Source organism: Lagenorhynchus albirostris, chromosome X (genome assembly GCF_949774975.1).
Source record: "Lagenorhynchus albirostris chromosome X, mLagAlb1.1, whole genome shotgun sequence".
Lineage (NCBI taxonomy): Eukaryota > Metazoa > Chordata > Mammalia > Artiodactyla > Delphinidae > Lagenorhynchus > Lagenorhynchus albirostris.
In genome coordinates this window covers 15216227-15228632 of record NC_083116.1, presented here as the reverse complement: position 1 = coordinate 15228632, position 12406 = coordinate 15216227, and the positions used below count along the sequence as shown (strand labels likewise).

At 45.6% G+C, this 12406-nt stretch overlaps 1 protein-coding gene and 1 non-coding gene across 5 annotated transcripts in view; both read right to left on the bottom strand.

Annotated features, from left to right (window-relative positions):
* MAP7D3 (MAP7 domain containing 3) overlaps positions 1 to 4122 on the bottom strand; it is a 36010-nt gene extending 31888 nt beyond the window's left edge. For all 4 annotated transcript variants that reach the window (XM_060138112.1, XM_060138115.1, XM_060138113.1 and 1 more), the window contains exon 1: positions 4024 to 4122. In XM_060138112.1, coding sequence (XP_059994095.1) covers positions 4024 to 4078 — 55 coding nt within the window. In that variant the 5' untranslated portion in view covers positions 4079 to 4122. The remainder of the gene's footprint in view (positions 1 to 4023) is intronic.
* Positions 976 to 1048, bottom strand: TRNAE-CUC (transfer RNA glutamic acid (anticodon CUC)). The gene has a single exon. It is a non-coding gene; the product is annotated as a tRNA-Glu (tRNA).
* Positions 4123 to 12406: the final 8284 nt, after the last annotated feature.

Here is a 12406-nt window from a genome sequence, read left to right as displayed (position 1 = left end):
GTGAAAGCACTGAGTCCTAACCACTAGACCGCCAGGGAAGTCCCCTCAAAACTTATTTTTAGATCTTTACATCCAAATTCCTACTGGCAAGAAATACATTCACCAAAAGAACAGGCTCTAAAAATGTCCAAACAATGGGAGAAAGCCTTTATGTCTGGACTTAACAAAATGAACATTTTATTCAACTCCATTCAATGAGAGAATTTACTTAATTCACTTTAAAGTAACAGGTGCAATAGAGTACTTCTATAGTTCTTATACTAACTCTAAGTCCAAAATTAAAGTTAAAAGTTACCTTTTGCCTGGAGATTACATAAGAAAACATGTAGAGTTTATTACTAAAACTGAATTATGAATCTTAATCTGTATTTCCAAAAATCTGCCATAACAAATAATGTATACCACCATTTATGAAGTTGTTTTCATTGGTTATTACCTCATTTAATTCTCATAACAATCCTATAAAGTGGATATTATTATTTTCCCCTCCTTATTTTACAGATGAGAAAACTGAGGCTAAACATAACTTTCCCAGATCACACAGGTAGCAACTGGTAAAACCAGAACTTAATTGTAGATTAAGAAGCAACTTAACTTTGAAACATTATGTAATTATCAAGGACCAGACTGTACAAAACCCACATCAACCTTTATATGACTTAGTTTAATATTCCCACCTCAGCTACTTCTAAGGTTACTTCTTTTTAAAATATCACAATGAAGGAATTAAGAGCTAAATGTATAAAATTTATTCAACAATAAGTAAATGAAATATACGGGCTTTGGTTTAAAATATACTTTGGAAATACAGCAATGGAAATATTTTAAAATAAAGCATTTACTTTTTTTTTCCTCTAAAGTAAGCACTGTTATGCTGTGGCTAAGAAAAGCTTATAGAGAAAGTGTGTAAAAGATGTTACAAAAAGAAAATCATTCTCCTTTTTTGGCCGCACCTCGCGGCTTGTGTGATCTTAGTTCCCTGACCAGGGATTGAACCCGGGCCCTCGGCAGTGAGAGTGCAGAGTCCTAACCCCTGGACCACCAGGGAATTCCCCCATTCTCCTTCTATGATGGGAAAACAACAAACTCAATCATCCTAGCCATCTAGCCCAATAAAAACCTCAGAATGAAATGAACCAAAAATAGATGCCACTAGGATGCCAAAATTAAAGAATGCTTTATACTTGATAGATTTCTAAAAGATGTCATTGAAATTTTGAGGCCCCTTCTGGACATAAAGCATTTTAGCTCACTACTGACTTCAACATAGTGGAATATTTCTGCTTCTCTCCAGAAACCCCACCCCCCCTTCCTCAACACACACACACACACACACACACACACACACACACACACACACACACACACACACACACACACACACACACACACACACACACACACACACACACACACACACACACTCTGTGTCACAAGAGCTCTGCTCCACTAGGTCAAGCTAAATGCAAGAAAGGAAGGAAGAACACTTTTCCATGACAATTAGTTCAAGAATCTTCCTAAAGCTGCACCCAAGCACAATCACCCCAAAATGCTTAATCCCATGAGATGCCAATGATACATACTCATCCCAGTACTTATTAGCAATTCTGTATTGTCTGCCTCAGCTGCTGCTCTTGACATCACTCAGTCAGAGTTCGACCTAAAATCTGTAGCCCCGGGCTTCCCTGGTGGTGCAGTGGTTGAGAGTCCGCCTGCCGATGCAGGGGACACGGGTTCGTGCCCCAGTCCGGGAAGATCCCACATGCTGCGGAGCGGCTGTGCCCGTGAGCCATGGCCGCTGAGCCTGCGCGTCCGGAGCCTGTTGCTCCGCAACGGGAGAGGCCACAACTGTGAGAGGCCCGCGTTCCGCACAAAAAAAAAAAAAAAAAATCTGTAGCCCCACCTCTCCATGACCTTTCTTCTGTACTAATTAGAAACATTAGATTACACAAACTAGTACACTAGTATTTCTCATTAGGTAGCAAAGGGCATAGATTGCAAAAAAAAATCATTGAAAGGTTTTTTTTTAATTATTATAAGAAGGGCTAGGGCTAACTGCTACAGATTAGTGCTACTCACCATTATTTGGATAACAGAATAAAAAGCAATTGCTACTAAGTCTTATCTTGCACTCCTGCTGGATGTAGCCCTCAAAGTGTAGGCTGTGGGGTGTCTAGCAGCAGACTCTCTTCCAGCAGCCCAGTCCCTGACCCTTCGCACAGTTGCCGGCCCAGTCCTGGATCCACCCTCATTCAAAGCTGAGCAGTTGGGAGTGCAGATCCATTCCACCCATACCAAGGGTCTCTCTTCATGGCCTTATTACAGTTTGCATGTCATTAGGCCAGGGAGAGGGTGAGAAAATATTTAGAAAAAAATAGAAAACCAAAGACATTTGCAATCAGGGAACCACAAAAATAAGGCAGATTCAGGAAGCTTTGCCTAAAACAGCAACAAAAGCTACTCACTGTTATCTGGATAACAGAAAAGAAGCAATTGCCACAAAGTGGCAGAATATTTCACTGACTCTGTCCCCTTCAGGAAAATGCTGAGACCATGAAGTAAGTTCTTTCTGGTCAAGGTGGTCCTCTGTAGAAGTTTAACATGTGATGTTTTCAATTCCTAATACAAAATGGGCAGCAAGGAGGTCAACTAGGTTCTCGGTTAAGCCTTTTTTGCTTAAGTTTTTAGTTTGAAATACTGTGAATTCAAGCAACTGTCCCATATAAAATTTAAAAATACTTTTCAACATTCAGTATGCAAATACTTTGGGGGGGCTATCCAGAAAGAAGGCCGGTTAGTTTAAATCAGTGAAATAATTCAATGTCAGAGGACCTTAGGTGTCAATAAGCAATAAAACAATGAATTTATTGCAAACTCTCCCTGTAGGTGAACCATAATAAGCTAGAGACAGAAGAGTTTTTCACGCTATGCAATAATGAAAGTGTTTTTGCTTCTGACATTATTCTCTGGGGAGTTGATTCAAAGCGTTCTGAAGTAACATAAACCCTCCCAAATCGCAGCCGGTCTAATTTTTCAACTGCAAATGAAAAAAATCCCTAAGGATTTCAGTAAAATCAGCAAGGCTGTTTTATTCAAGTTCATATAGGAGGAAATTAGCCCGAGAACTAAAAGCAACCTCCCACAAGCAAGAAATACTATCTCGCTCAAGTAGCGAAGCAGTCTCCTGGGCTAAGCAATGCCAAATCCTGCCAAATTTTATAAAATTAACGATTTCGCGGCGGGGGGGGACTTTTTGGCGATGGGACCAGTTTAGAAGAAAGCACTCTGAAGCGCTGAGTCCCTTTCAGTCCAGCCTAGGGTCTGCAAGATGTCCCACGGAAGGTGACATCCTGGAGAAGTCATGTGCTGAGGCAAACCAGGAGGAGCAGGGGGACCAAGTTTTATCCCAAATTTCAAAGCCAGACCCCCAAGGCCCCCTCCTCACCGGACCTTAACCAGACCTTGACCAGGAGGATGCGGGAGAGACCGGGGTTGCGACCGTGGGAGGGGATGAAAGCGCGAGCGCCCCGGGCAGAGGGAAGATTCCAGGGCTGCCCCGAGCCACGAGGGCCGTCTCGGCGCCCGCACCTCCCAGGCAGCGGCGCGTCCGTTCCGGCGGCTGCGAGAGCGTCCGCCTCTCCCCTACGGCAGGCGGGGCTCGGGACCGTCCGCGGGCTACGGGGTGCCAGGCCCCCGGCCTCCCGCCCCAGCACCGCCCGTTAGTTCTCTCGCGCCCCGCCCGCCCGCGGGACTACGGCCGTTGGCGGTGGCAGCTGGGCCGCGGGACTTGGGCCGTTGGTGGCGCGGGCCGGCCGTCTCCCCTCCCGCCCGCGTACCCTCTCGGCGCCCCGTCCCGTCCCAGGGCGCTCCGGCGGGGGTGAGGGGAGCACCCGACGGCGCGCGAGGCGACTCCGAAGTGAAGGTTTCCGGCGCGGATCGCGCCGCTCCGACAGTCCCCGGGGCCGCGGGAACCCCGCCTCCCGCGCGGGCCCAAGCCCCCCCGGGAGCCGCCGGCCCGCTCACCCATCCGTTCCCGCAGCCCCCTCAGGGATGTGCCACCACCGGCGCGCTCCGCCATCTTCAGAGCAGCCGAGCGGGGAGCCGCCGCAGGCACTGGGTCCCCAGTGCGCAGGCTCTGGCGCGGCCGCCGCGGGGGCTGGGGCCGTGGCGCCGGGGGGCGGGAAGGGGCGGGGCCCAAAGGGCCGCCGCGCGCGCCTCGGACAGGCGATTGCCGAAGCGCTGCTTTTTGCGCACCACGTGGTGAGCCGCTGGGCGGCGACCACCTGGTGTAAATAAACCCTCTCCTACGTCCCGCGCTCTCCCAGCACCCTCCATCCTGGATGCCAGCCAATCATCAGCCGGCGTGGCCCTCCAACATTCCTTTTTTCTTTTCGACTCTTTTACCTAGAAACGCAGTAATGTTCTTTCCTTTCTTCATTCGTTCACTTAGGGAGCACTTCCTGAGTGCCTCCTGGGTGCGCTTGCATCAAGAGTTTGCTAGTCTTTGAAACACGACAGAAAGGCCCAAGTTGGGTGAAGAGGCCTAGAGAGGGGTTGGGAGAGAGATAGGTTCCTGTGAGGTGCTAGGGGTCCTGATCATGAGTAAAGACTTTAAGTTGTTGAGAATAAATCGTGACACTATTAGGTCTCAAAGTTGTGTGAATTATCTTAGGGTGTTTGTGGATCTTTAAAGTGAAGGAGAGGACTTATTGGTGTTAATCTCGCCAGATAGATATATAATATTCGTAAATGATTAGTATCCAGAATGCATAAAGATTTTAAAATTACTTAAGAAATAGGCAACCCCCCCAAAGTGAGCAAAAGGCATAAAGATGCCTTTCACAGGAAAGAAAACACAAATGGTCAATAAGCATAAGAAAAGATGCTCAAACTCTTAAGCACTCGAGAGAATACAAATGGAAACCACAGATATCATGTTACACCTACAGATCTGGCAAAAATTAAAGAGTGGAAAATAAGGGTTGGTTAGGATGTAGTTTAATATTAGTGGAGAAAAATAATACTGTAAATCAACTATACTTCAATTAAAAAGACACTAGTGAAAGAAAAAAACACTAGCGGGGGGAAGAAGTTTGGCATTATATCACCTGAAGCCCTGTTGCTACATATATACAGACACCAATGCTTTGCATGAGCTATGATTATTATGACACATGATTGGGGCACTAGCAAAACACATATACCTACACACAAATTCAGCTTTGATGAATTTATCTGGAACTTCACAAACAGAAAATCTAGAAAAATGCAACATCAGCTTTGTAGTTTCTTGCAAAACTGCTGAAAGTGAACCCATCTAATAATAAGGAAACATTCGCCCAAATCCAAACTGTGGCATATTCTGCAAAACAACTGACCTGGATGCTTCAAAATGAAAGATTTTTAAAAACAAGCATGGGGGAAGTGTTTCAGATCAGAGGAGGCAACAGAGACCAGGTGTAATAATGCATTATCCTTGATTAGAACCTAGATTAAAAAAATTTTTTACAGGGCATTCATTATTGGAACAATTGGGAAAATTCAAATATGAACTGTATATTATATATTATTGTATCAAAGTCAAATTTCTTGGGTGTGAGAATGGTATCGTGGTCATGTAGGAAAATGTCCTTTTTCTTAAGAAGTAACTGCTGGATAAAGCATCATAATGTCTGAAACTTACTGTCAAGTAGTTCATAGGAACAAACAGAGCAAATATCACGCATATTAAAAACTTGTGAATCTAGGTGGTTACACAGAAGCTCGTTTTACTCTTCTTTCAACTCTTAACATGGATTTGAAATTTTTCAAAATAAGTTGGAGAATTTATTTTAAATCTAGAAAGATTGTCTTCAGCTTACTTCTAAACATCACCACTTTGAAAAATAAAACTTGATTTGGCATTACATATACAGGGAGGCACCCTCCATAATCTTTGCAGCATTTAGAACTTCTAAAGGTCTTAATCCTGCCCAGGTGTGTGTTGTGGGGGGCAAGTAGCAATAAGAGGTCTCTACAAGAAAACAAATACAGGCGGCATAGGCTGGGAGCTGGGTGAGTAAGTAAAATGGGTCCCATCAACAAGAACCTACTGTATAGCACAGGGAACTCTACTCAGTACTCTGTAATAACCTACATGGGAAAAGAATCTAAAAAAGAGTGAGTATATGCATATGTATAACTGATTCACTTTACTGTACACCTAAAAGTAACACAACATTGTAAACCAACTATACTCCAATAAAAATTTTTCAAGAAATAAAATAAAATGGGTCCCAAGAGCTCAGAGGGATGGGAAATCACTCGTGGTTGGGGTGATCAGAGAACCCTTTGTGGAAAAATTGGCACTTGTTTTGGACCTGAGGACCAAATGAGAGGTCCTCAGGTAGCTTAGTGAGGCAATGCGCCCATCTGTGGCTAGATTGCACTATTTCTCAAAATAAGATGGAAATCTAGGTTTTAATGTAAAATCTTTTTTTAAACAATGATGACAAAGTTAAAAGTTTTGCAAAACAGGGTGCAGGGCAAATAAAATGATCAGATAGCTAATCAATGTTCGACTTTCCCAATTATCTCATTTTTTATGTTCAAATGAAAATCCAAACAAGGTCCACACGTGGCATTAATTGATATGCCTTTTAGGTCTCTTTTAATCTATAGATAAACTCTTCTTTTCCTCTAACATCTTTGACAGATCACTGAAATTTACAACTCATTCATTCATTCAGTATTGGGGAGAAAGAGACAGGGAAGATCCCCTCAGATGTTTCCTTGGGGCTAGGGCAGCTCCCTAAGGAGCCCCCCACGAGACTGTCTGTACATTTCTCAGAAAATGAGTGGAACTGAAGACCGCCAGCTTGGGGAGAGTTAGTCTATTCTGAAGCCAACTCAGTCAGAGCTGGGAAAGAACCCAGGAGGCTTGACTCCTCTCTGCCCCTGTTTGGAAAGCCTATGTTCCCCAGTGAGCGAAAAAGAACTGGAATCCTGCTCACTATTTTTTTACTTGGCTATTTTTTCCCTTAAACCTGATACCAGCAGGAAAAATATTCAGAAACCCCGCAGTCATAATAGGTCTGGGAAGTGTCACTAAAACATTGAATTCACATGTAATAAACACCCAGTGGACTTATCAAGTCTAACAAATTTGCATTTAAACTGCCACCATCACAGCTCTGTAGTAAGAGTTTTAAGCTTCACAGCCTTGAGGTGGCTGTTCCTCTCCATCCTTAACTACCTGTCGGATTCAGCCATCACACACACAGCGGAGTCAGGGCTCTGGTTTTTCATTCTCCTCTCATTTCTGACTCTTGCCTCGCATCTGTTGCAGCTTGGCTGTGATGCAGGGGGAAGCGTGATGTTTCATTCTGGACTCAGCTCTTGCCAATTCTACTCACATTTTCCTTTCTTTTCCCAAATCTGCACTTTCCTTCTCTCCTCAGTTACAGACTCACCTCAGGCTTTGGTCATTTCTTGTTTGGTTGATGGCAGCTTTCCCAGCTCCGGAATTCCTGCTGCAGCACCTCGCCCCCGCTCCCCACAATGCCCCTTCACCACCCCTCCCCCATTCCCCTTCCCCTTCCCTTTGCACTGAGGACCAGGGTGACCTTGCTCTCTTTCCAGGGATAGGGTGGGGGGCTGATTCTCATGGCCTGAGCTCACCAGGGTGGGGGGCTGGGAGCTTCCGAGGAGAGGAAGAAGAGGCACCACTGTCAGTTGGATCAGACAAACCTCAGAGGGGGAGAGCACGGTGGCAGCGATGGCAATCTGCTTGGAGCAGTAGGTGCATCTCGGATACTCACAAGTAAACAGTAAGAAATATGTCATTTGTCCAGTGCCTACGCACTGGCAGGCACAGTGCTTAAGGTTTTACATGGATTGTTTCATATAATCCTCACCACTGCTTCATGGGATAGCTTCTGTTATCATCCTCATTTTGCAGATAAGGAAAGAGTTAACCTCCCCAGGGTTAGCACAGCTAGGAAGTGGCAGAGTCAGGATTCAAAGCCATGTATATCTAGTACTCCTTCCACTGTGTCTCCCAATTTACCAGGTGATGAGCCCTAGTCTACTCATCTAACCCACGTCTTCACTTCTCCATTGATCCAGCCCCCACACTCAGGCTACTCACCTTGTGTCATGTGGGATCTTAGTTCCCGATGACCAGGGATCAAACCTGTGCCCCCTGCAGTGGAAGCTCGGAGTCTTCACCACTAGACCATCAGGGAAGTCCCGAGATGCACTTTTTATCAGTGGTAACGTCTTCATACAACTACATCTCTTAACCCAAGTATCACTATAGCAGTCTCTTAAGTCTTTACTAGGATTGAATCAAACTATTCCATAAGAAACCATTGAAAAATGGGTGTTTAACATGTCTGGCAGTAAAGATAAATAAGACTCCTCCTAAGCAGCCTTCCTTCTAGAAAGGCTCACAGGGTCCATAAATGCCAGGTACTCAGGACTGACTTCAAAATGCATGTGTAAAGGAAAATGTGCCACATCTAGTGCACTGTTTATCCTGCAATGAATATTTGTTGAATGAATGAAAGAGTATTGAAAGCCTCCACAGTACCGAAGGCGGAATTTTCGATGGCCACCGGGGTGTTGAAAAGGTGTAGACTTAAAATTATCAAAGGGCAAGAAAATGTCCTCATTTTTTTTCTTAACTTCAAATAAAGTAGAGCAAACATGGGCTGTGTCTTCTCATTCTAAATACAGGGCCTATAATATAAAGGAAGCTTCAGGGGATGCCAGAAAGTATAAAATATCAAAGAATGCCCTTTAAAGACACTTTGGAATTTCTAATAGAGCTAAAAATTGGTAAAATCTAGATGGGAGAAAATGAGAAGAAAAGAGGAGTCGGGATGGTTTGTTAAAACACAGATTGCTCGGCCTCATTCCCAGAGTTTCTGATTCTCTAAGTGTTATTAGTTGTATAACTAACATATACCCCTAAGGAAATGTACCGAATGTCTACTGTGATGTCAAGTACAGCTGAGTGCTTAATATCATTACACTCTGATGATGCTAAATATTTAAAAATTCTAATACAGATCTAGTGTCGTGTACATCCTGATACTTGACATTTGTTTACTAGGGGAAGACAGATACTTTGCCCTAGGTTTCACTGCAAGTCAAGATCTGGCCAAGACCTTGTGGGTGAGCACCGCAATGGAGGCAGGGGCATCACAGACAGGGAGCTGCCTGCAAGGATGCCTGAGAGCATTTTGTACCGCAGCTTCTTGTGACAGAGTGTAGTACAACACACTGAATACACGGTTTTCCTTCTCTTCCCCACCTCCACCTGCTCAGGACAGTCCACGTGCATACACACCTACATTTGAAAAGGAGTTAACATAGGTACGGGGCGGCGGGGGGGAGGGGGGGCGGAGTAAAGACATCCAGATCACAGACGGGAAATGAAATGCAGAAGAAACTCCTCTCCTCACGACCCAAGGGGGGAATGTTTCCCGGGGTCAGAATGGTTAAACAATTGTGTCCTTAACTCTGCCTCTTCTTGAGGACCCCTTTGCAAAACTCAATTGTTTGTCGCTGAACTGCTACAGTTGCAGAGCCGAAAGCCTGCACTGTAAACCTCATTGTTTTTTCATGGCCGGCTCCCAGAGCTATTTAGAGAATGTATACTTTGAGAGACAAAAGGACCCAAGAGGACAAAGGGGAACTGTGCGCACACTCTTCTTCGGGAAACGTGGGTCTGTGGGGATGCACACGTGGGCTGCGGAGAGCTGAAGCAGGCTTCCAGCAGGGCTCTCATCTCTACGCAGCTGGGGTAAAGGACTCAGCAACAACACGGAACAAAACTTCTAAAGGCCCCACAGCCAGCCCCTCGAAAAGAAAACCCTCCAGAGTTTTCAGAGAAGACTCTTGGAGTGGATGAGGGGGAGAAGAGGAAAAGAGCAGGTCATCCCTGAGGCCAAGTGAATAGACCATCGTTCTCTGCTCTCAGGAAAGACACATACGCTTGACTTTGCTTTTCTTTAGTTTCCAGATATTAGTGTCTGTTGAGGACACATCACTGAATGTGAGAGCTGGGAAGGAACGTCAAGGCCACTAAGTTGAGTCCTCTCATTTTCCCCTGAGGCTCAGAGAGGCGTGTTGACTCAAGTTCCCACTGCTGGAACCCAGGTCTCCCTACACCCTATCTAATGCCCTTACCTCTGCCCACAAGTGAAAGGCTGTCCAAACAATCTTTTGGAAGAAGAAAAAAAAAGTGAGAATTGCTGACCCAGTGCTGGGAACCACTATGTCATCCAGCTGGAATTTGACCTATATCCTCCCAATGAAACTGAAACGGACACGGGAGGGAAACAGATGGAGACCCCGCGAAGTTGAGAAAGACACACTTAAAGGATGTTGAACCGGCGTTATTTCTGTGAAGGAATCAATGAGCTGGCCCCTACCTGCTGCTGCACACAATTCCCACTACTTCCTCTCAGGAACCCTGTTCTGCAACAGCAAGACCAGGCAAACGCCTGGGCTCCAGCTGGCCTCTTGATCTACTCTTCCCACACCTGACAGAAGTGTGATTCAAGTTCAGGATAATCGGACTCCAGACTTCTCTGGAGCTTTCCAGAGGTCTGAGGAGCTACAGCAAGAGAGGGCTGCTCAAAACAGTGCCTGGCGGGAGGCTTCATGGAAGGAACGGCTCTTAAAACCAGGCTTTATAAATGGGGGCTATTTATTGGCTAGTACATTCTTTTTTTTTTTCGGTAGGTGAGCCTCTCACTGTTGTGGCCTCTCCCGTCGCGGAGCACAGGCTCCGGACGCGCAGGCTCGGCAGCCATGGCTCACGGGCCCAGCCGCTCCACGGCACGTGGGATCTTCCCGGACCGGGGCACGAACCTGCGTCCCCTGCATCGGCAGGCGGACTCTCAACCACTGCACCACCAGGGAAGCCCTGGCTAGTTTGTTATACGTGTTACCCTCAGAACTCTGCGCAGTGCTCTGTAGAGGGTTTGTATTCAATATGTTTTTGTTGTCGATATTATTATGCCTGGAGATAATTAATTCAACTGAAACACACCCAGGAGGAACTGTTCAGGACTACCCAGTTCTTTTCTCTCTCTCTTTGGCAGGAGGGGCGTGTATGCCGAATTCTGGTTCCTTCTGGATACGCCTGCACTGGGAAGCTGCCGATGAGGCTGACTTCAGAAAGAAGGTGTGAGGAATAAAGCACTGAGTTCAATTTTAGTTCTGTAGAAATATTTGAGCAATCTGCTTGGTGGTGTTTTCATGATTAAAAATGACCCCGTGCATGCACTCGACAGGAACACAGGCCACAGCCGGCCTGACATATGCTTTTTCTCATCTCCATATGTTTCATTTATATCTTAATCCCCAGCCTGCTGGGAAAGAGCCGGGTAGGATGACACTTTGGGGACTGCTGTCAGTTGGTTTCATGCTATTTTCTTAGCCTATGGTTTTCACACATCCTTCACTATGAGCTGGAATCTGGCGCTGGGCCTGTGGAATTGCCATAGGGCTGACTGCAGGGGAAAGAAAATTCGAAATGTGAAATGACTTTTGTTCACATGTGAGTCGGGGATGTGTTTACTCTGTTTATAGAAGGAGGAAATGACATTTGAAGAAAATTGGTTCAGGGAGAAATGCTGTCATTATATAAGCATTCGAAATTTAGTGACTAACTGGCATCCTTACGAAGTTCCCAAACGTGCCCTTTGCCCGTTGCCGTGTGGTGAAAACAGAATGGGCTTTGGAGCGCAGTACATCTGGGCTTGCTTCCCGGTCCTGCCACTTAAAGACTCTTCGACCCTGAGCCTCAGTTTCCTCATCTGTAAAATGAGGATAATAACAGTTGCTTAAACAGTTTTACTGATCTTGAAATCAGTTGATATAAAGCTCAATATACAGTATGAGCTCAATATAAAATAATAGTAGGGGCTTCCCTGGTGGCGCAGTGGATAAGAATCTGCCTGCCAATGCAGGAGACACGGGTTCAAGCCCTGGTCCGGGAAGATCCCACATGCCGCAGAGCCACTGAGCCCGTGCATCACAACTACTGAGCCTGCGTGCCACAGCTACTGAAGCCCACGCGCCTAGAGCCCGTGCTCTGCAACGAGAGAAGCCACCACAATGAGAAGCCCGCGCACGGCAACGAAGAGCAGCCCCCGCTCACCGCAACTAGAGAAAGCCCACGCACAGCAACGAAGACCCAACGCAGCCAAAAATAAATAAATAAATAACAAAATAAAATAGTAATAATAACTATAGCTAATATTTCAGAGGCAGGTACTGTGTGCTGGGTACCGAGTTATGCACTTGCTTTTTTCACATTGTCCCACTTATTTTGACAATAATGCTATGAGGTCAGTAGAATTATCCCCTAAAATGCTAGTACTATTAATCATGACGATATACCACACAG